Raw genomic sequence first — 21,912 nt, forward strand, 5'->3', positions numbered from 1 at the left:
GAAGCGAATTGTTCAGGAATATAAATTTTAAAATTAAAGGAGTTCATCTTGAGCAATATATTGAGCAAAATTGCTAAATGATTAAAGCCATTTGTTGTCGCAATTCTCGCGACATCTGGACTGCGCTGAAGAAAGCGAATGCGCAAGACAGATTAAATCAGCGCAAAATAAATGCTGAAACATGGAAATCATATGTTAAAAATAAATATATGCTTCCGGCTCGTTTTGCTAAATTAAACCATAATATCGATCCTTCTCCTCCTTCTACTCACTTTGTCTGGACTACTAACGACATAATATGGGCCATAAAAAAACTGTCTAATTCCCGTGCTCCAGGCCCTGATGGGATTCCATCTTGTGTCTATAGATCTGACCCCATTTTTTGGAGTAAGATCTTAAAGAATAAATGTGATAGTATTCTCCAAAAAGGTAATATTCCGAGGTCATGGGTCACTTCCATTTTAATACCTCTATACAAAAAAGGTCATTCCAGGCTACCAGAGAATTATAGACCCATATCTCCGACAGACGCAGCAGCAAAGGTTTTCTCCATTCTGGTCATTTTTGACTTAGAATTTTATTTTGCCACCAACATTGCCATTGCTATTCAAAATGCCAAGTTGGATTTAGGCAGCAGATGGGAACAACCTTAAATGCTACAATAATGTCCCATCTGATAGCTGGTGTTAACAGAAAGGAACTTGGTACCATCTACATCGCTACTATCGATATGTCTTCTGCATTCGATACAGTCGTGCGCCAGGTTTTATGGAATAAAATGCGTAAGTTTGGAATTCCAGACTATTTGAGATATTCGATTACTAAATTTCATACCAATACCCAGGGTGGATCTATGACTGAATCAGTTCCTCTTCATCTTGGACTAAAGCAGGGCTGCAATTTTGCAGCTTTGCTCTTGAATTTGTATCTTTCTGATATAGATGATTTATGGGAATCCGTTATTACCTACCCTGCGATTGCTCACTTAGAATACACTGGCTAGCCTTTGCTGATGATTAAAAAATGTCTTATTTAACTCCATCTGGCCTTCAATCTAAATTAGACATATTCTCAAAGTTTGCCAATAATCATAATGTCATACCTAATCCATCTAAGACTCATGTAATGATTTTCAAATCCAGCCAACATCTTAAGAAATTCAACTGGAGTATTAGTGATATCCCAATACATGAACTAAAAGAGACTATCTATTTGGGATACTGACTGAGTAATATAACTACTATTAATTCATGGGTATATTACCTAACGCAAAAAGCTAAACCACTCTTGAGTCAAATGAAATTCATTTTTTTATAAATTCTGCAAATTTTCTATTGTACCGCTTCTTGAATTCCTTACTTTAAAAGTAGAACCCATTCTACTACATGCATTGGATATCTGTGTTAATAACCTGTATAAGGAACTTGACTCATTACAGGGCAGCATGGTTAAAAATGCTCTGCGCTTGTCGCTATCCATCCCTAACTCTATTATTAGGCATGAGATGGGTCTCGTTTCTCTATCTACTAGGTTTAAATGGCGTGCCCTATCTGAATTTTCCCGATAATTCAATCTATCAGGATTTTCATGACTTTAAAAAGGGATGCTCCTCTAGTTCTCTTACCAGCTACTATGTAACCATGGATAAAACACTAATGAGCTTGAGTGTTGATGTTGATGATTTGAATAGGCGTCCAATGTGAAACAAAAGCTATTTGAGAATGATTGGTGTAAAACCATTGATGAAATTGCCACATTTAGTACATACAAGGAATATGCAGTGCCTCTGTTGAGCCTTGCCACCTCTAGTGGTTGTGTAATGTTGTACTGCTATGTATTCTTTATTCATGAGCATGTGAATCCATGTCAGACCAACAAGTTACTTACCTGTTACTATTGTTCTCCAGGATGGGTCTAGCATGGATTCACATGCAAACCCGCCCTCCTGCCCCTTTGTGACTCTTCTTGGGCATACTGCCACTTTACGTGCTTACCAAATCTGAAGATGGCTGCCAGAGGGGCTTGGGGAGAGGGCATTCATTGACTGTGGGCAGTATGACCCAGAGTGCAGTGATTGGTTTAGAGGAGAAATACAGTTTGTAAGTGAAAGTGAAGAGTTTTTTTCCTTTTACCAAGGATTCCCAGCCTGACAGGGAGTATTCATGAGCATGTGAATCCATGCCAGACCCATGCTGGAGAACAATAGTTACAGGTAAGTAACTTGTTCCTTATGAAAACTTTGAATTCATACTTTTTGGATTCAAAATTTACGTAAACTAAATAATCGGGTATATCCGTTCTGTTCACCCTACCAGTCGTAAAATCCAAGAGTAAAGTTTTCCTACTCCCCTTTATATCATATCACACACACCTCAAGCAACTCTAAAAGCTGGTGTTGGTACGCTGGAGAAGGACCAGGATTTAGGCATGAAGTGGCTTTGCGATGTATTGTGTATTGTTCACACACTGTGGCTAGTTATTTAATCGGGGTAAGGGATTAGTTTTCCAATTGCTTCCCCAAGCCCTCTTGGGCAGTGTTGCCAGGATAGGTCTGGGCTTCAGCCCTTTTGCTTGGTCTTCTTTCTCCTTCAATCTGGCTACGTACTCAAGAAATCTCTTGACAGCTCCCAATCTCTCCCCTTCAATGACCAAGAGGAAATTCAGACAGGACTGTCTTGCCTTTTACCTTTAAGTTGTGAGGACCTCTCTCCTTTTGCTTTCCCCTAGTCATGACTCTTCCATTGACCATGCTTTCTCAGACTTTCACTAAGCATTTATGACTCCATTTGACCAACACTATCCTGCATGCAGTTCACACCTTCCCAACCCCGGATCACCTTTGAAATGTAGAGCCTCAGAACAAATCTGCTCAGTGACCGCTTCCTTTTCTGCTTGAATTGACCTCCCCAACATTCAGAAAATGCATCCTTTTCTTACTAACAACGCTACAAAAACTCTAAAATCCCCACTCTTGTCCTCAGTTTACTGGACTGCCCAAGCCTACTCCTTGGCCTTCTGTCCCCTCTACTCCTTTCTCTCTCTCTACACAAAGTCATCAACTTTTCTACCTGCACCCTCTACAACCTATCCAGATCCTCCCCCACTTCTACTGACAATATGCTGGTTGGCTCTCCATGCACAGCCACTCTCATTTCCAGTTCCTTCTCCTAGTCTACAAAGCTATCAATGATATTGCTCCTCAGTGACAGTCTGATTGTATGTCGGCTTACTCACCATCTCCTTCCCTCCGATCCCCCTCTGCACTCAACCCCACCATCCAAAAATCTTTCTTCGTCTCCTCTCGCTTCCCCTCTTTCTCCCTACTCACCCCGCTCCACTTGAACCCACTGCCCATAGCAATCTAACCTGCCCATAGCAATCAAAGCTAGCCCAACTGTGGATCTCTTTAAAGCTCGGCTTCAACATCTTTCCCGGCCCTCTCTGCCATCCTCCCTACCTGACCCCACCACTGCCTCCAATGAAGCTTAATAATGTAATTTTTGATATTTAATTAGTACTCTTTAGTTTGAAGTACTTGGCCCATTAGGTTAATGTCACCTTTGTAAGTCCTCTGTTTTCTTATATACTTTTTTGTTTGTTTGTTTTGACCGTGGTATACGTCCTAATTTTGTACACCATCATAAACTGGCTTCACTACTTGTTCTCGTCTTTATGCTATTGTATAGGCACCCTTCGTGGGGCTGCTTCCGACATCTGTAACATTATTTCTGAGATTTGTGGATCTGCTTAGAATTGCATGCTTTGCATAGACCAACATCTAGTGGAAGTTGCAGAATATTGCACATGGGATTTTCGAAGTTCAAAAAAATGTCCGAAAAATGTTCGTCAAACATACAGCACACTTTTAACACCAAAGGTTAGTGTGCACACTTGAACAAATATTCTTATGCTCTTCAAGAGCACCGATGTCCAGGAAGTTGTGCTTTCCTGTTCTGGCATATGAGCAGACCGCAAATGACCGCTGTCTGTTTTAACTGCACACCATTAGGTGTTATCTGAGAGCAGCCGGTGGACCTTACAAGGGGAAGTGTTGTTTCTGATAAAGATTCAAGAACAGGAAATTGACAGACACGAACAAGAAGCATTGTGCAAGTTTGCACGAAGAAGGCGCATAGAGTACAGTGGAAGCATTCACTGAGCAGGTGCAGAGCTCTCACTGAGAGGTGCGAAAACCCACCTAATAGGAGACCTAACTCAACGAACACAGTGACACACTAAGCCCTAGGCCTCACTGTTCAAAATAGCTGATATGACAACAGACACGTGCAAGGGAACCATGTTACTTGATGCAGATAAAGCCCAAGCACAAAAAGACAACCATAATCGTATTTCTTATGCTTGTGTCTGCTTAGATTCACATGCTTTCCATAGGCTGACATCTAGTGGATGTTGCAGAGTATTGCACATTAAGTTTTTGAAGTTCGAAAAGGGACGTCGACAGGGCATGGCTAATATTATACCCAGTGTAACGTACCTTGTACCCATGATCCTTCACGCATCGAGGTCCATCCGATTATATGTTTCTGACAAGAGGGAGTGTAAGCGTGAAGTAGAGACCATGAGGTGTGAAAGATCTATGCTTTTCCCCACCCAACCCCCAGATGCACTTCTACTCCAAGAGAGGAGGAAGGGCGGACACATGTGAATCTAAGCAGATTAAAGCATCGGAAATATGATTACAGTGAGTAATGTATCCCCTCTGAGGATTGTGGATCTGCTTAGAATAACAGGCTTTGCATAGATTAGCGAGTAGTACTAGTAGGAGGTGGGTTATTAGAATGTAGCGCTGCAAAGAGATGTTTCAGCACCACTTGTCTCACCTGTGTATCTCCCCTAGAATGTGTGTCCAGACAGTAATGTTGGGTGAAGGTGTGTACCGAACTCCAAGTGGCAGCCTTGCAAATGGCGTCTAAAGGCACCACGTTTGCTATGAAGGCTAAAGTTACCCCAGTGCCTCGAGTTGAGTGTGCTCTGGGCTTCAAAAGCAATGTTCTCTTGGCAAGAGAGTAACAGAGTTGGATGCAGTTGACAATCCATTTAGAAATCGCTGCTTTAGAGAAAGGGTACCCTTCTCTTCCAGTGGCTAGAGATACAAAGAAACAATATGTCCTTTTGATGAACTTTGTCTTTTGAAGGTAGAACATGATGCGCTGCGTACATCCAGTGGATGTAGACTTATTTCTGCTGCGTTTGTTGGGTTTTGAAAAAACACAGGAAGGTCTATTCTTTGACATGGAATTTCGATATGAATTTGGGTGAGAAGCAGAGATGTGTGCGTAGCACCACCTTGTCCTTGTGTATAACTAAGAAGGTCTTGTACAGACAGAGCTTGTAATTCACTAACCCTTCTGACCGAAGTAACAGCTTTCAGGAAGGTCATTTTATATGTAATGTGTTTAAGGCTGGCTTTGTGCATAGGCTCGAAGGGGGCACCCATGAGCTTTGTGAGAAAGACATTGGTGGTCCCAGCCGGGAGTAGGGTTAGAGATGGGAAGGTACTGTTTTTTTGACGCCCTCAATGAAAGCCTTAACTACAGGCACCTTCCACCACAAAAGTTTGTTCTGGGACGTGGTGTAAGCGGAGCGAGCTGCTAGGTGTACGGTGAGTTAGACTAATCCTGAGTCAAGTAGATAGAGCAGGTACTTGCCTGTTAGTGGGTGAACAGTCGGTTGGATTGAGAGACCATGTTCTGCACCATAACACAAAGCGTTTCCATTTGTTAAAATAGCTTTGCCTTGTGTTAGGCTTGCATGCCTCCTTGAGTCCACGTACCTTTGTCTAGGTTAAGGTGACTATATTCTATGACCTCAGGCGCCAATCTGCTGATTTCAGCTTCTGAGGGCAATCGTGCAGCGCTGTTCCCTGACCCTAGGTCAGCAGGTTGTCCGTGCAGGATAGTTTCATGGGAGGACACAGGGACATCATTTGTAAGTGTGAAAACCAGGTCTGGCGGTCCCACATTTGAGTTATTAGGATCAGTGTTCCTTGTTCCCGTTGTAGCTTGTGGACTATTTTGACATATGCAAATTTCCCTGACCAGTTCATCAGAAGGGCGTTCCACTTGGATACTTTCTGGGGAAACCTGGATGTGTAATCTTGGCATTGCACATTTTCCAGGGTTGCGAAAATGTCCATATCTGGGAAGCCCCAGTTTGAGAAGACGTTGTTTAGCACGTCCGTGTTTAGTTGCCAGTCGTGCTCTGAGGGTAGCATTGTACTCCTGCTTAGTACATCTGCCAGAGAATTTAGTTCCCCTGGAACATGTGCCACTAGGAACATGTGATGCAGTGCCTACCGCCAGATGTTCTGGGCTAGTTTGGACAGCCCTGGAGAATGAGTATCCTCCCACCCCCCTGTTTGTTTACATACAACATGGCCGTGGTACTGTCAGGAAGGACTAGGACTGTCTTGGGCGCTAGCCGAGTCTTGAATGCTTATAGTGCTTTGAGAATCGCTAGTAGTTCGAGAAGGTTGATGTGCTTCCTGGTTAGCGCCACTGTCCATAGGCCGTGAGCAGTGTGGTGCAGAAAGTGAGCGCCCCACCCGGTCATCGATGTCTGTCGTGAGAGTGGCCTCGATCGCTGGTGTGTGGAAAGGCTGTCCCCTTAGCAGAGTCTCTCGGTTCCACCACACTAGCGACTGAACCGGAGGTTGCGAAACCACCACTAGATTGTCCCACAACCTGTTTGCTTACAACCATTGTTTCACTAGCCACTCTTGCATTGGACGCATGCGCAGCCTGGAATGAGGCACTAGGCAGATGCAGGAAGCCATCATTTCCAGCAGGCGCATTGCCTTTCGTACCGTCACTTGACGACCGGCTACATAATGAGGTGTTCGAAACAGCATGTTTTGGAACCTTTCTTTTGAGGGGTAGACTAGTCCGATGTCTGTTTTGATTAGTGCCCCCAGAAATGATTTTACTCGGCTGAGCACTAGAATTCTTTTAGTTTATGGAGAAGCCCAGTTGGAACAGAAGATTGATAGTTTGCTGTGTGTTTTAAAGGCACCTCTGGGGAGAATTCCCCGTAATTAGCCAGTCGTCGATGTAAGGGTACACAGGAATGGACTGCCTTTGCAAGTGGGCGGGCCCACTGCTCGGACCTTTGTGAATACCCTGGGCGCTCACGCAATGCCGAATGGTAGCACCTTGAATTGGTAGTGTTCGGTTCCCAATTTGAATCTGAGGTATTTTATGTGCGCTGGCAACATTGAAATATGAAGTATGCATCTTTCATGTCCAATGTTGCCATGTAATCCCCTATTTTCAATAGTGGGATGACCTCCTGCAGCGTTATCGTCTTGAATTTTGAGGTTTGACATACGTGTTTGCAAGGCGCATGTCCAGCACTGGGCACATTGTTAGATCTTTCTTTGGAACAAGGAAGTACTTTGAATAAATGCCTTGATTTTGTTCCATGAAGGGCACCAGCTCGATGGCTCCTTTCTGCAATGGGATTTGGATCCCCTCCTGGAGGATGTGGAGGTGTTCGGAGGATATTCGTCCTACATGCAGTGGATGGTGGCGAGGTGTTTTGAGGAACGCCACCGAATATCCTTTGGCCACGGTATCGAGGACCCAGCAGTCTGACTCCCATTGCTGGGCGAAAAGTGTTATGCAACCCCAGACTGGGGACACATGGGCGGGAACGTGGATAGGCACATCATTTGGAGGCAGGGGCTCTGCGCACCAAGAGGCTGCAGCTCTGCCTTGTTGTTTCCCGCGGCGAAACCCACGCTGTTGGTACTGGTAGGATGACTGACCATGCAGGCTATGAAAAGAGGCACCAGACGTGCTTGCTCCAGCTGAGCCTTGCGCCTGTAAGTTACAGCATTTGTTAAATGCTCCTCTAGGAACTAAGGGCTTGTTGGAGATCTGCCCAAGGGTCTTGATTGTTTCATGCTCCTTTTTTGCTGTCTCCAGCTGGTCGTCGACAGCTTTGCCAAAGAGGAGACCCTGCTTGATGGGCATGTTGATTAAGGCTGATTGTGTCTCTGGCTTAAATCCTGAGTCTGAGCCAGGAATTTCTTTTTAAGAGAGTAGCCTCTGAAATGACCCTTAAGGAGGTTTCTGTGGAATCCGAGATGTTTTTGAGGATGTTTTGGGGAAACCTGTTTGCATTTGGTGGTGATCTTGAGAAGGTGGGAGCGAGCTGGCTTAGGTACTGAGTCCAGATGCTGCGAGACCTCATCCCACTGGGTGCTGTTGTAGCTGGCAAGCAAGGTGGTGGTGTTTGCTATCCTGGGTACGCAGCAGAGGTTGTAATACGCTTTCCCAGCGTATAAAGTCTCTTGCACTCCTTGTTGGGGGAGGTGCCTCAGAGGTTGAGTGAAACACCTGCTCTCCTTTCTGGTAGTGGTCACCACCAGAGAATCTGGCTTGACGTGACCCCTAATGTGTAGGGGATCTGATGGAGCAGGCATAAAAGATTTCTCCTCCTGTGGGTTAACAGCCCTAGTAAGAGGGGGAGTAGACTGGGACAGCGCAAGCTTCTTTTTGATGGACTTTAGGAGATGATTAGCCTGGCTAATGGTCTTTTTCTCATAGAGAATATTTTCAACGAAGTCGGTCCCAGCGGGACTGGATGCCTCAGCATCGATGCCAAAATGGTGAGCAGCCTTTTTCAGCAGCTCATTGTAGAGGGGTTGGTGTGTTATAGGAGACAAGTGACCGCCCTGCACTACAGAGGGGTCAACAAAGATGTCTAAAACGTCCTGATCTTGAAAGTAGTGGTTGTCATCCGCCTAGCCGGGGATATCGTGGGCATCCACCCACATATCCGGGTCAGCCTGTGTGGCCTGCATGTCCTCCTGTAGAGATCCCTGTGATGGCTCACGGACGGCATGGCTGGGGCTGGGAGAGGAGGTGTTATTGACAGTGGGGAAGGTATAGGAGGCTGCTTAGCAGGCCTTGAATGAGTGGGCAGTTTACTCATGAAGTCCACAAAGAATGAAATGTTGCCCATAGTGTCCACAAACTTTGATTGAGTCCAGGGGGCAGTAGACAAGATAGATCTTGGTGGCTCTGGAGTGACCTTATGGGCCACAGGAGATGCTTACACGGGGCAATCCACACCAGGGGTGTCCTTTGGCTCCTGAGCACGCTTCTTGTGGAGGGTGGAAGACAAAGATGAGGACTCCTCATAACATCCAGAGGGCCGAGAAGCCTGTTTGTCCTTGTCAGAATGCTTTTGTGCTCTTTGTGATGTTTTTGTGTTTTTTGCTTTTTCGGCGGCTGTTTCGGAATGTCCGCCTCAGCCGCCGAGCTGTGTTTACGGCCTTGGCCAGATGTCTGCATGATCGCCTTGTGGTAAGAGCGAAGGCGGAACCACAGCGGGCGCGGTCGTCTTTAAGTCCGTGGGCGTCAACCAATTGGTAGGGGGTATGTGTTCATGGGAAGTGTGTGCCTGAACGCCAGGGTCGCCATAGGCCCTCCTCATAGCACTGCTCTGCGACTGCCTTTTCGAGACAGGGAATAGGTGTGCAGAACTAGATTATTCCACGGTGATGTCCTCGAGCTCCAAATCAGAGTCTCGGCTGACTCAGCCTTTGTGGTCCGATATAAAATAAATAATAATAATAAATCCCGGCGGCTGTTTCCGACGCTACCGGCATGGCATATGCTGCACACCGCTTGGTCCGGCGCTCCTTTAGCGTCTTGGGCCTAAAGAGCTTGCACGCTGTGGGATTCGAGATGGTCATGTGGAAAGTAGTGGTTGCGAACTCTGTGTCTCTGTCAACCCCCGGGAATCTGTTGCACTTGAATTTAAAAGGGGTGGATAGTGGAAAGCGGACACAAACAGCATGACAAATGTAGTAGGGGCAGGAATGGTAGTATACTTTCTCTAACAAAGAAGGATCACCCTCCCCCAACCTCCCCAGCCCCAACTCTCCCTACTGGTTAGGCCAAAGCCTGGAGTCGGAACAGAACATCTGTTTCTGAAACTGGGATCAGCCGTCGAGATGTTCAAAGGAAACATCTGTCGAATTAGTGCGTCGAAATGCAAATGACAGAAGAGATTTGGATGAGTTTCACCTCACAAAGTAGCTCAATCTACAGACTCTGCAAAAGAACAACTTGCCACGATGACGGAAATCAAATGATCTGAGGGACATAGACGCGTGAGGGAGCCTGGCTACAGGGTACGTCACAATAGGGATAGTATTGGTAATGTTTCAAAAAAGGTAGCAGGCACTCCTCTCCAGAAAGGACATGGCATGATAACCTGTTCTGAGATGAGTTTGCAGCACATGCTTTTTGCTCACTGTACCTTTCACAGATGGGAAATATCCATTTGCATATCAGTCTTTGTCCCGCCCACATGGGCAGTCCAGCACCGAAATGCTATGGCAGTTCCTCTCTGAACAAGAGTACCAAGAGCAACCCCATACACGTGTTTCAGCCTTGTTGGGCCTCATCAGTGAGGTGAAGCTGTGCCTCTCTGAGCATAGTGAGCAGGGAGTCCACGTCTGGTTGCCCCCAGGTAACTCAGGGTGACCAACCCCAAGTTCCTTGCAAATATTTCAATATTATTGGTAACGCCCTGTCAGTGCCCAACACGTATCGGTAGGCTGTGGGAGAAAAAGAGAAACCAACACCTTTACTACCAATGAAGAAAAATATGATAGAAATCCATAAGGACTATAACAATACTCCTACTCCACATTAATTTGGCCACCCTAGGCTTTCATATTGCAATTAATGCAAATGGGCACCTGATAATAAAAACGTGGGGCAGGGGATTGGGAAACCATTTCAAACCAAAGCCAAATGCTTCAAGAATTCTTGGAATAGTTTAGCAACAGCGACCTCGTTCATATATTTCAGGGAAAAATAATTATAGTTGCTAAGGTTATTCACTGTGTTAAAAATACAGATCCAGCCCCATTGAAGAAATGCAGAGTATGATTTTAAAATAAAAATCAATAATAAATCAAGGGTAAGTACCAACATTACAATAGTTAGTCTAGAGCTAAATGAACCCCTAGGCGATGCAGGAAAAATGTCTAGGGGCAAGTAAGTACCTCAAAGTCAATTTTACAGAGTTCCAGGGCAGGTTCAAAGTCCCATATGCTTTAATAGAAGTCAATGGGCCATACCTTTTTAGTGGAGGTAAGTCAAATCTACCCACAGTTGAGGTTTCCAGAGCAAGCAACCCCAGAGAGGTTCAGAGGAGACCCCCAAGAAGTGTTCCAGATGTCGGAGGGGAGGGGCCAACCACCAGAGGAAAATGCAGGCGAGCAGGAAGTCCCCAAATAGAAGCCTATGAAGAATTGCCTCCAAAAAGCAAAGGGACACCTGAGGATGAGCATCATGAACAATATCCCACCCCAGTTCCCAAAGGTAGGTACTCTCATTGGTGGTTTCAAGGAAAACTGCTCCAGCAGCACAAAGGAACCTGGTAAGTGTGCTCCTTCCCACAGGTGTGGTTTCCAGGATTCAGTTCCCAGGTACTTGCCCCCTAAACCAGCGAAGATCCCAGTGACCCAGGAAAGGAACAAAGGTTCTTCCTACAACATCAATCTTTGGAAGTCGTAGGAGCCCGCAAAGATGGCTCCCAGTTGCTCGGTGGACTAAAGATGAAGGCGGCACAACGGCAAACGATCCCAAGACTAGGACAGCGGCTGGAGCCACCCTTCGGCACCCCTAAACCCAAGGATTGGTGGGGTGTTGAGGCCTCAACCCCCTTCTGGACACCAGCAGCATCCCACGGTCAGGTGAAAGGTCCTGGTGGAAGCGGCGGGACGTGTTGGAAAACATCCCCAAATGTGTTCCAGGGTGGATGGTTCAACCCAGCAGATGTGGGGAGTCGGTGGGAGTCTTCAAGAAGCCCATCCGGGTCTTAAAAGCCCAAAGCCGGGATATGCCTAGGCTACTGTACCTAGCCAGTAGGGCCAAATAAGGGCTTTAAAATCGTCAAAAACATTGGGACTGGGCAGGAAAACTCCTGCCACCTCCAAGTTGCAGGAACAAACCAGCAAGAGAAATGGGGCAAGACAAAACCTAAATATCCTTGCACAGAGTCTGGGCAAAGGCCAGCCAATTGCCAAAGGAGGTTGGAGGCAAGCGGTCAGATGACCAACCTTTATGGTTGCCCACCAGAACTGCTACTTAGTCCAAGCCACCCCCACAAGAAGTGAGAGGGATAGTCAGGAACCTATACCGGCCTAAAACAGTTGGGTCCCATATGGCGGCAAATGGTCAGAACTGCCATTTTAGGCCCACCGTGTGTTCCCTCTGAACAAAGGAAGCCCTGATATACAAACTGACAGAGCAGGATTTAAGAATATACATTGGTTACCCAATGGCTACCAAAAAGATACATTAGGCTATCAATGCAGTATTGGCTTGCACCCTTGGTGATTTCAAAACTAAAGTCTAACTGCCACCAACATACTCCCATAAACCTGTTTATTGTGATAAAATCACTGCATGGCAAAAATGGGGATCCTGAGAGGCACTGCTGTGCTGGGCCTGCACGTCTTGGGAGTGACCCAGTACTATACAGCCCAAGTAAGGAATAAGAGAAAAGTAATGGTAAGCGGTCACTCTGGCCACCAAAGAGAAATCCGAGATCCCAAAAAAAAGAAACCAGCAAAAAAGTTGAGGGAACCTAAAAAATGGTCCTAGAATCCTTCAAAGTGGGAAGCACAGAAAAGGAAGAAGAGAGATGGAACGGTAATTGGAAGCATGGTTGGGGTCAAGCGAGGGTTTCTTCAGGATTGGCAGAATGTAACCTGTTTAAAGGACGAGGGACAGACACCAGTACGGAAGGAAGAGTTAAAAGAGATGTTGGATACAACAGAAAGAGTGTATACCTGAGAGATGAGAGCCAGAGGAAGTAGATGCACTGGGCAGCTGCTGCAGACACACAATAGAGCAACAGAAAGAGTGTATACCTGAGAGATGAGAGCCAGAGGAAGTAGGTGCACTGGGCAGCTGCTGCATGCACACAATAGAGCAACAGAAAGAGTGTATACCTGAGAGATGAGAGCCAGAGGACGTAGATGCACTGGGCAGCTGCTGCAGGCACACAATAGAGCAACAGGAAGAGTGTATACCTGAGAGATGAGAGCCAGAGGAAGTAGATGCACTGGGCAGCTGCTGCATGCACACAATAGAGCAACAGAAAGAGTGTATACCTGAGAGATGAGCCAGAGAATAGAGCAACAGAAAGAGTGTATACCTGAGAGATGAGAGCCAGAGGAAGTAGGTGCACTGGGCAGCTGCTGCATGCACACAATAGAGCAACAGAAAGAGTGTATACCTGAGAGATGAGAGCCAGAGGACGTAGATGCACTGGGCAGCTGCTGCATGAACACAATAGAGCAACAGGAAGAGTGTATACCTGAGAGATGAGAGCCAGAGGAAGTAGATGCACTGGGCAGCTGCTGCATGCACACAATAGAGCAACAGGAAGAGTGTATACCTGAGAGATGAGCCAGAGGAAGTAGATGCACTGGGCAGCTGCTGCATGCACACAATAGAGCAACAGAAAGAGTGTATACCTGAGAGATGAGAGCCAGAGGAAGTAGGTGCACTGGGCAGCTGCTGCATGCACACAATAGAGCAACAGGAAGAGTGTATACCTGAGAGATGAGCCAGAGGAAGTAGATGCACTGGGCAGCTGCTGCATGCACACAATAGAGCAACAGGAAGAGTGTATGCCTGAGAGATGAGAGCCAGAGGAAGTAGATGCACTGGGCAGCTGCTGCATGCACACAATAGGGCAACAGAAAGAGTGTATACCTGAGAGATGAGAGCCAGAGGAAGTAGGTGCACTGGGCAGCTGCTGCATGCACACAATAGAGCAACAGAAAGAGTGTATACCTGAGAGATGAGAGCCAGAGGAAGTAGATGCACTGGGCAGCTGCTGCATGCACACAATAGAGCAACAGAAAGAGTGTATACCTGAGAGATGAGAGCCAGAGGAAGTAGGTGCACTGGGCAGCTGCTGCATGCACACAATAGAGCAACAGAAAGAGTGTATACCTGAGAGATGAGAGCCAGAGGAAGTAGATGCACTGGGCAGCTGCTGCATGCACACAATAGAGCAACAGGAAGAGTGTATACCTGAGAGATGAGAGCCAGAGGAAGTAGGTGCACTGGGCAGCTGCTGCATGCACACAATAGAGCAACAGAAAGAATGTATACCTGAGAGATGAGAGCCAGAGGAAGTAGATGCATTGGGCAGCTGCTGCATGCACACAATAGAGCAACAGGAAGAGCAAAAGGAAGGCAAAGACGGAAAAGGAGGAGTAACTGGTGCAGCAGGAGAAACCAACATGAATGAAGATTGCAAATTCTAGTGGAAAGAGAAGAGTTCAAAGTAGGGTCTGGAGGACGGAGAAACGGAGCCTGGACTACGAGGATGGGGTGAAAAAGAAGTAATGAGAGATTGATCGTAGAGTGCCTTTGTACGAAATGGCTGAATGACATGGGAAGTGTGGCGAGAAGAGTGCAGCAGGATTAACACTCGAAGATTTCTTCCAGCATCGTTTGTTCCCTCATGTGCACAGTGCCTATGTTGTTACCATGTAAATAAGGTCAGCACATGGGTAAAATGCAGTAGATTTTGAAGCAAAAGACTAATCATGCCAAAGCTGCGCCCGAAAGCCTTTCCTGAACTTTTGGGGGGTATTAAGAAACTACGAAGTGCTACTTAACCTAGAAACTCTGGGTTTCTTTGTTCATCTGCTTCTTCACCTTCACTCCTTCCTCACCTCCAGTCCAAGCATATCCTTGCCCGTGGCGACACAAGAGATGTATGGGGGTGCATTGTGCCTTCCTAAGGGGCTGCACCGGCCTGCTGGAACCAACACTCGGAAGCTATATATATACAGTTTGCCTTCTCATAGATCAAGGAGGTACATAGTAGAACCTGGACTTCAACTGCAAGAAAAGAGTCTTTACCTTTTTCGGATAAGATCTTTCAAAACTAAAATACCACCATGATGGATTTTCCCTTCAAGCATTTATTTTACCTACTTCTTGAAGTAATGCAGCAGCACCATTGGCCTGAGGCTCAGCTTGGAGAAGTAGTTTGGTCCTGGTAAACTGGCAGCTGATTTGTGAGGCAGAGCTGTTTGGACCATGTCATTTAGGTCACCTTCATCTCATACTGGATTTTGATAATCGCTGCTTCCGTGGAGGAAGTCTCCCCTCACGTAGCCATGGTGACCGGCAGACCCTTCCTGATCCGAAACCTGGGGATAGCTATTTGAGGGAGGATCACTGAGGGGGTGGGTGGACCCTCATGGACATCCCCTATGTAGGTTGCCGCCTATGTATAAGGTCCCCCCCAACTAGCCATGCAGGTATTTCTTTACTGTAGGTATGACGTAGTAATGACTTGTACTATTTTGCGGCAGAACATTCTCACGCAGCAGAGTTCTTTGCTGGCTTACCTATTTTTGTGCGATTTAAAACTTGTTCTCCTTGCAAGAATCTCTAGGCCTTTTTTCCCTAGCGAGTTGTGTTTTATTCTGGCATGAGCATACAGTGCCGTGCCTTCACTCCGCAGAGTCTAGTATCTGAGGTTTCTCCTGATGTTGGGCTAGTGCCCTTTCAAAATCAACTAGATGGTACGGTACAGTTGGTGGTTTGCTCAATATGTGTTCTACATTGCTAAAAGGGAAAATCATGTTTTAGGAAATTCTCTTGACATCTCTGCTTTGACAAGGAGAGGGTAATCCGAGAATATTGCATGGTGGTGGTCGTGATTCGTCTGGCCTGTGTTTTTCTTGGCTTTCTGGTACTTGCTTAGCTTTTGTAGCATCAATGCTGGTCTGCAGACACCAGAATGCGAGGACAGGCCGGGGTGTTAATTTTAGAGGCTTCACTGTGTACTTCTTGGCTCCCCACTGCTAAGCAAGCCTTACTCCAGTGCTTACCAGTTGTAAATGTTGGTTGTGCTCAAAGTATCATTGCTTCCAGGCACGAGGCAGCGGCCCAGTGCATTTATTCCCTGATCTTCGTTTGAATATTTAGCTGTAGCAGAAAAGGCTTTCCTTCCTTAGATTGGAAGACTGAAGTTTCACCTTTTGAGTATTCACACAGCACCTTTATAAGGGCTTGTCCTTTCCATGACTCCAGCTCTTGGAGCAGGTGGATGCATCTCACCCCGGACCAGGGGGCCCACCAATGAGCGCTTGTTAGGAATGCTGGGGCGTTTGGACCCTGGTGTCCCGTCGGCACCTTAATGAAGAGAGAGCATGATGTCCGTAAGCAGCGGTATTCAAACAGTGGGCCGCCAATTGCATTATTATTTTTTTTTTTAAATAATCTAGGCCGCAGTCTCTATTCTAGACAAAATAAAATCTGGTATTCAGCTTGCAATGGTACCGTTTACTTGCACACGGCTATCGTAACACAATAGTCATTGCATGCTGAAGACCAGATTTAGCATATAAAATAATGTTGCATCTTTCCTTCGACTGCCTCACGTAATGACCCTTGTTCTAGAAAGACTTGTTACTAGGCTATGCCTTTTAGAGATGGGAGTAAGAGTGGTAAACTGGGTTAATTAAAGTCTGTTCTAAAATGCAGCATTTTAACCCATTATTTTGAAACATTTCCTGGGGTGAAGCCCCTGATCCTCCCCCACCCCCCAATTCCCCTCTTGATTGGTTCGGGATTCCTCACTACCCTTGTTCGCTATGGCATATCTGAGGGAAATATTTGTTCCCCTTCACTTAAAAAATTCACCAGTCGCAGCTGGCCCTGGGACTGTGCTGGGAGCAGGGTGGGGGGGGAAGCACAGAGACTATGGTGGGAGCAGCATGGGGGAGCCATTGGATAGTGGTGGGAGAGGGATGGGGCGAGCCCAGGGTCTGTGTTGGGGTGGGGAGAGCCCAGTGACTGGGTAGGAGTGGAGGCAGCCCAGAAACTGTGATGGGAGCAGGTCGGGGAGCCCAGGGTCTATACTGGGAGTAAGGTGTGGAGACGGTGCGTGATAGTTCATAGCCATTTGGACTTGCTGTCCATTTATTTTTGGGGGGTCCCGGCCAGCCCACATTTTGATCATGGGGGCCCAGGCCAAAAATGTTTGAAGACCACTGTCCTAGAGCATCTGTCCATTGCCCCATGTAGGCAAGGGGCCCCCGCTAGCTGGGGCGGGGTTGTGGGGGGGAGTACTCGAGGACCTGGAGACGGGGCTACTAAGCACACCTTTGCCAATCTCCCTAGCAGTCAAGCCTGCCTACAGCCCACACCCATGAGGTTTGCTAAAGGTAATCCCCTGGCAGGCTGCTGCCAGGGTGGCGTAATGGTTAGCCCTATATAGTTATATGTATATGTATGAGCCGTAATTTCCTTCCTCCAAGTGTTGTATGTCCTTTGCTGCCCGGAGTTAACAAATACTTGAATGACATGACTGGATTAAGGAGGGAGGAGGGGAGTGCTCATCTCCTTGTTTGTGTGGGTTTGATGAACACCCGACATTGTGGGCACCCGATGTGCTGCTGTACATAGTTTGCAGAGCCATAAACACTTCCTCTAATGTAGAGCGAGCAAGCCCCTCAGTGTAGTGTTTTCTCTTGCTCAAGGTCTTCCTCTACATTCATGTACCATAAACGTCAACTCGTTTACCTTCCACTGTAAAGCAGATGCTTAAGGCTGTGTAACCAATCTCATTCCGCAGAGGATCACTCGGGTTGACTGAGCAGGTCAGGCTTAGTCAGCCTCGCTTTCGCTCAGTCAAATTTAGAAAAACCAACTTCAATGTCACTGCGCCAGCTCTATGGAACTCGCTGCCTCTTCACCTTAAGAGCTCCACCTCACTGGTTATCTTTAAAAAAAGAACCTCAAGACTCATCTCTTGAACACACCCTAGTCCTCTGATTAGCTTGTTGCCGCCTTCTTGTCTCTGATCTTCTCTGTTTCTACTGATTGTCCCTGTCTTGTACTGTTTTATGTGCGCCGTGAGGCCTGCGGGCGATTTGGCCCGTTATCAAGAATTTAAATAAATAAATAAATGATCCATCCCACCGCTGGGCATTCCAGCAAGCATATGACGGCCAGGATCGTTACTTAGCCCCCTGCAAGGGACTCTGAGATGTAGCCATCTCCTCTAGACCCCTTTCCCTCGCAGGCTTCTCTAGTAAACCAGTCCCCTGCTTTAGCTGGTCTGGATATGGGGGTCAGAGGGCTACACGTTTCTCAGTACCATGGGAGATTTCCTGTAAATTGGACGTGGGCTACACATACTTCAAAAGAAATGTTACGCATGCAATCAGGGCCACATTTCTTTTAACAAATGTTTCCTGGGATTTTGGTTTATTCGTCAAAAGGGTAAGCACCAATAAACACAGATTTCTAAACCATGTTGATAACACTGAAAGAACGCCACCATAATTAACTAAGCATAAACTCTGCTCTCATTTCTCAACCAGTGGAGGATGTGCCATCATGGGTGGGGTATAGGCTGTTGATGGGGATTTACGTGGCATGGGCTGCATCATTCAAGGCGGTTCCTGCTCCAGCATGCCCTCACATTGGGGGCAATTGGTTTGGAAAGTGCTCGTTTGATAACTGCCAATGCCTTTTTTGTTTTCAGACCCTGGGAGGCGTATATGAGGAGTTCATCTATGGCCCCCGACTGGATAACCTGCACAGCTGCTACTGTGCCCTCGAGGTGAGTGGCTTCCACGAACTCTGTGAGCACTGCAATCTCATGCATGGCTAGAATGGCCTGGTAAAACCAAGACACGCACCAGACGGTTCTATGTCATATCATCGACAGTCGTTTTGACGACCAGTGTTTTTACGAAAGCATTTTGCCGAACAAAATCATTGCAATTTTTTGGGGGGGTTCCTCTCCCTCCCCCAAGACCCTCTCCCCACCTATTTCACTGTTTTGGACGCCACTAACCCCTTATCCAACCCCTTATCTGCCCTTTCCCACCCCCCCAAAATGTTGTTGTTTTTTCGGCAAAGTGTTTTTGTAAAATAAAAATTTGAAAATACTGAAAAAACGACTATCGATGAAACAACGTTGTACCCACTAGATACACGTGTGTCAGAACCTGACACAGGCGCTGCTAGGTAACCCAGGCACATACTAGCCACTGTCCCGTTATCTCCATGTGACAGTGAAGTTGACTGCCTCTCGTAGGTTGCACCACAGCATCTGCTTGCGAGCTTTGGGGAATGAGCTCAATTAAAAGGTAAGAAATATACAAAAACAAATTACTTAGTTGAATAATTCTTGAGGGTGGATCCAGACTTCCATGTTATACAAGTACTTTTTGGAATACACGTTTTGCTGTGTAGGCACCATACAAATGCACGATAAATAAACATTTGAGATGGTTTAATGTAAGACACAGAGCACCTGGCAGGTGGTTGCATGGCGAGTCCCAGTGATCGGGGGTTGCTTTCGCAATGCCAGGGGCAATTACCTATCTTGGCAGCAGCTGCTGTTTGGGTTATAGTGATCCACCAGCAAAGCCTCTGACGATAGACTAGATAATGCTACCAGTTCACAGATCCTTCGTGTCCTCTCGTTCTGTAAAAAGTTGAGTTGATTTTGAAGTCGACTGTGATGGTTAGGAGGCTTGGATTCTAGACACCCGTCGAACAATGTAATGCTGCATGCTCTTCGGAGAACCCCCAGCAGCAGATGAAGAATACAGGAAAGGATATTGACTTGGGGGACAAATAACCTATATTTAGTTATTCAAAAGTGAAATATGAGAATTATTCTTATTTTTTGGGGTGGGGGTACTGTATGAGGGACGCTCAGCAGCCGTACCAAATGAATACCATTATTTGCTTATGTGGAAGGTTGGTATAGGACTCGGACAACCACACATTTTTTCAAGGTTTTTATTTTTGTCAACTCCAAATAATCTTTCCCTAAATCTACAAGCGCAAACCCTATTCTATAACAAAAAGAAGTCAAAACGGTGCTTGTCAGGATGTCAAAAAAGTAATAGCCCTCTGTCTGGAATCCTACCCTAACCTAACCACTGTCCCTGTCTTCCGAAAGAAAGACTTTGTGGCACTCTGGAAGGGGTGGCTGCTGGCTTATAACCCCAACCCTGTCAGTTTTTAATAACAGCCTTTGACCATAGCTCAGTACAAGATGGGCAGGTAGTCGTGGTCTATCTCAGTCTCTTCCCACTCTGGGATTCTTTCAGTGTTTATCCACTCTGGGATTCTTTCTTCCTTCACGCTCTGGGGCTCTAGTTCTTCTCACTCCCTGCTCTGTTTTTCTCAGGCCCCCCAACTCTGGGGCTCTGCTTATTCTCACTCCCCACTCAAGGGTATTCTCACACTCACCCCAGTCTGGGGCTTGCTCAATCTCTGTGCACTTCGGGACTCTTTCCCTTCTCACTCCCCTGCTCTGGGGTATGCTTCTCCTTTCGCTTTTACCTGCCTCCCTCTCCAGTTGAGCCACCACATACCTAAATGCCTCGAGCGTGGCTCCTCAGCAGGGGTGTTCTGGTCGGTTCTCCTCTCACCACAGAGTCGCTTATGCAACATTCATCTGGGTTCCGCATCAGCCTTTCTGGCCTTTTCCCCTTTGTTCTAGTAGCTTGGTAGGTGCAAAGTCACTTATGCGACATTTCAGTTGGACTCCGCTTTGGCCTTCCGAAAGGCCTTCTCCTTCGTTCTCGCAGCTGCTAGGGACTGCTCTGGATGGCCATTAGCTACGCATCGCTGCACACTCCTGGTGCATGTTGCGGTGCTGCCGCCGACACTGGTGTTCCCTCTCTCTAGCCACACCTCCTTTGGCACAGTTAAGCTCTGCAGGGCCTGCTCAGACTCCTCAGTGATGGGCTGTTCCATTGATGCTCCTCCAGTGGGTCCTCACAGGAGACTGGTCATACCTAGGGTCAGAAGCCAGGTCCGCCATTAGTAAAGAGTGTACATGTTCATCGCAAAATCCAACCCCTAAATACCCTACAAAGGTGTTAGAATCTGGGGATGGGAGATAGTGACCTATTCCCCTCTTGGAATCGCTATCCTCTAAGGACGAGTGACCTCCAGAGGGATTCCACTTATCCTGTCACCTAGGGTGTGTTAAGCGTAGCAAGCTCACATCCCTAGTCCCAAAGGGGATGGTCCCCCCTGGGGTGGTCCCCCCTGGGGTAGAGGTGACTATCTCCTTGGAATCATCACACCTGGCTTGTATTGGAGCAAGGTATCAATACAAGAAGAAAACAATGTTTTGAGAAAGTGTTGGACAATAGCCATGCCTATGCGTGTTAAAGTGCAAGCCCCCGGCGAACATTAGGAGATTTGAACTGAATGATGTGTTTGAACTAACTGGAGAGGGCAAGGTCCTGTATGGGAGGTGCATTGATGCTCTGCAAGGTAGAGCAGCCACAGGGGCCGAGTGCACACCAATATGTCTGCTTATGACGCTCCTCTCTGTACTTCCACCAGTGTGTTATGAGTTCCTTGTGCACAGAGAGCCCCACAATGACCTTAAACAAAAGAGCTGTTGAATGTTCACACTTGGGCTCTGAGTTACTACAAATCGCCCCTGGGGTAGAGCACTCAAGACCCGTGTCTCATACTGGGGTTGTGGTCTCCAGTCATAAGGTCTCTGAATTTCTGGTGGTATTGTTGCCAAGGTTGAGGAAACGAGGAAACCCAGGACCTGGTGCCGCAATTTCACTCCTGGCCATGATCTGCTGCAGCGCTTTCAGGCTGAGCTGCAGATTAATGGTCCTTTCATGCTACTGGCTTCCGTCAGGGGAGGTGTGGACCATTCCTCTCTGGACCCATCACCAGACATGCTCACCCACACAACACAGCAGCTACCTAATACGTCGGGGAGGGGGGGGCGGCAGTAGTTCTGGGATTTTCTGGGAGGAGATCCAAGGATGTAAGGACCAGGAAGAGCAGCTCTGGGAGCATTGATTTTTAACCCCACGCA

General features: G+C 46.9%; 1 protein-coding gene across 3 annotated transcripts in view; it reads left to right on the forward strand.

Annotated features, from left to right (window-relative positions):
- The window catches only part of DNPEP (aspartyl aminopeptidase), a 297,181-nt gene that overhangs the window by 167,174 nt on the left and 108,095 nt on the right, over positions 1 to 21,912 (forward strand). For all 3 annotated transcript variants that reach the window (XM_069616885.1, XM_069616887.1, XM_069616886.1), the window contains exon 9: positions 18,580 to 18,657. In XM_069616885.1, the coding sequence (XP_069472986.1) occupies positions 18,580 to 18,657 (78 nt within the window). The remainder of the gene's footprint in view (positions 1 to 18,579; positions 18,658 to 21,912) is intronic.

The sequence above is a fragment of the Ambystoma mexicanum genome, chromosome 9 (assembly GCF_040938575.1).
Source record: "Ambystoma mexicanum isolate Mex_15411 chromosome 9, UKY_AmexF1_1, whole genome shotgun sequence".
Lineage (NCBI taxonomy): Eukaryota > Metazoa > Chordata > Amphibia > Caudata > Ambystomatidae > Ambystoma > Ambystoma mexicanum.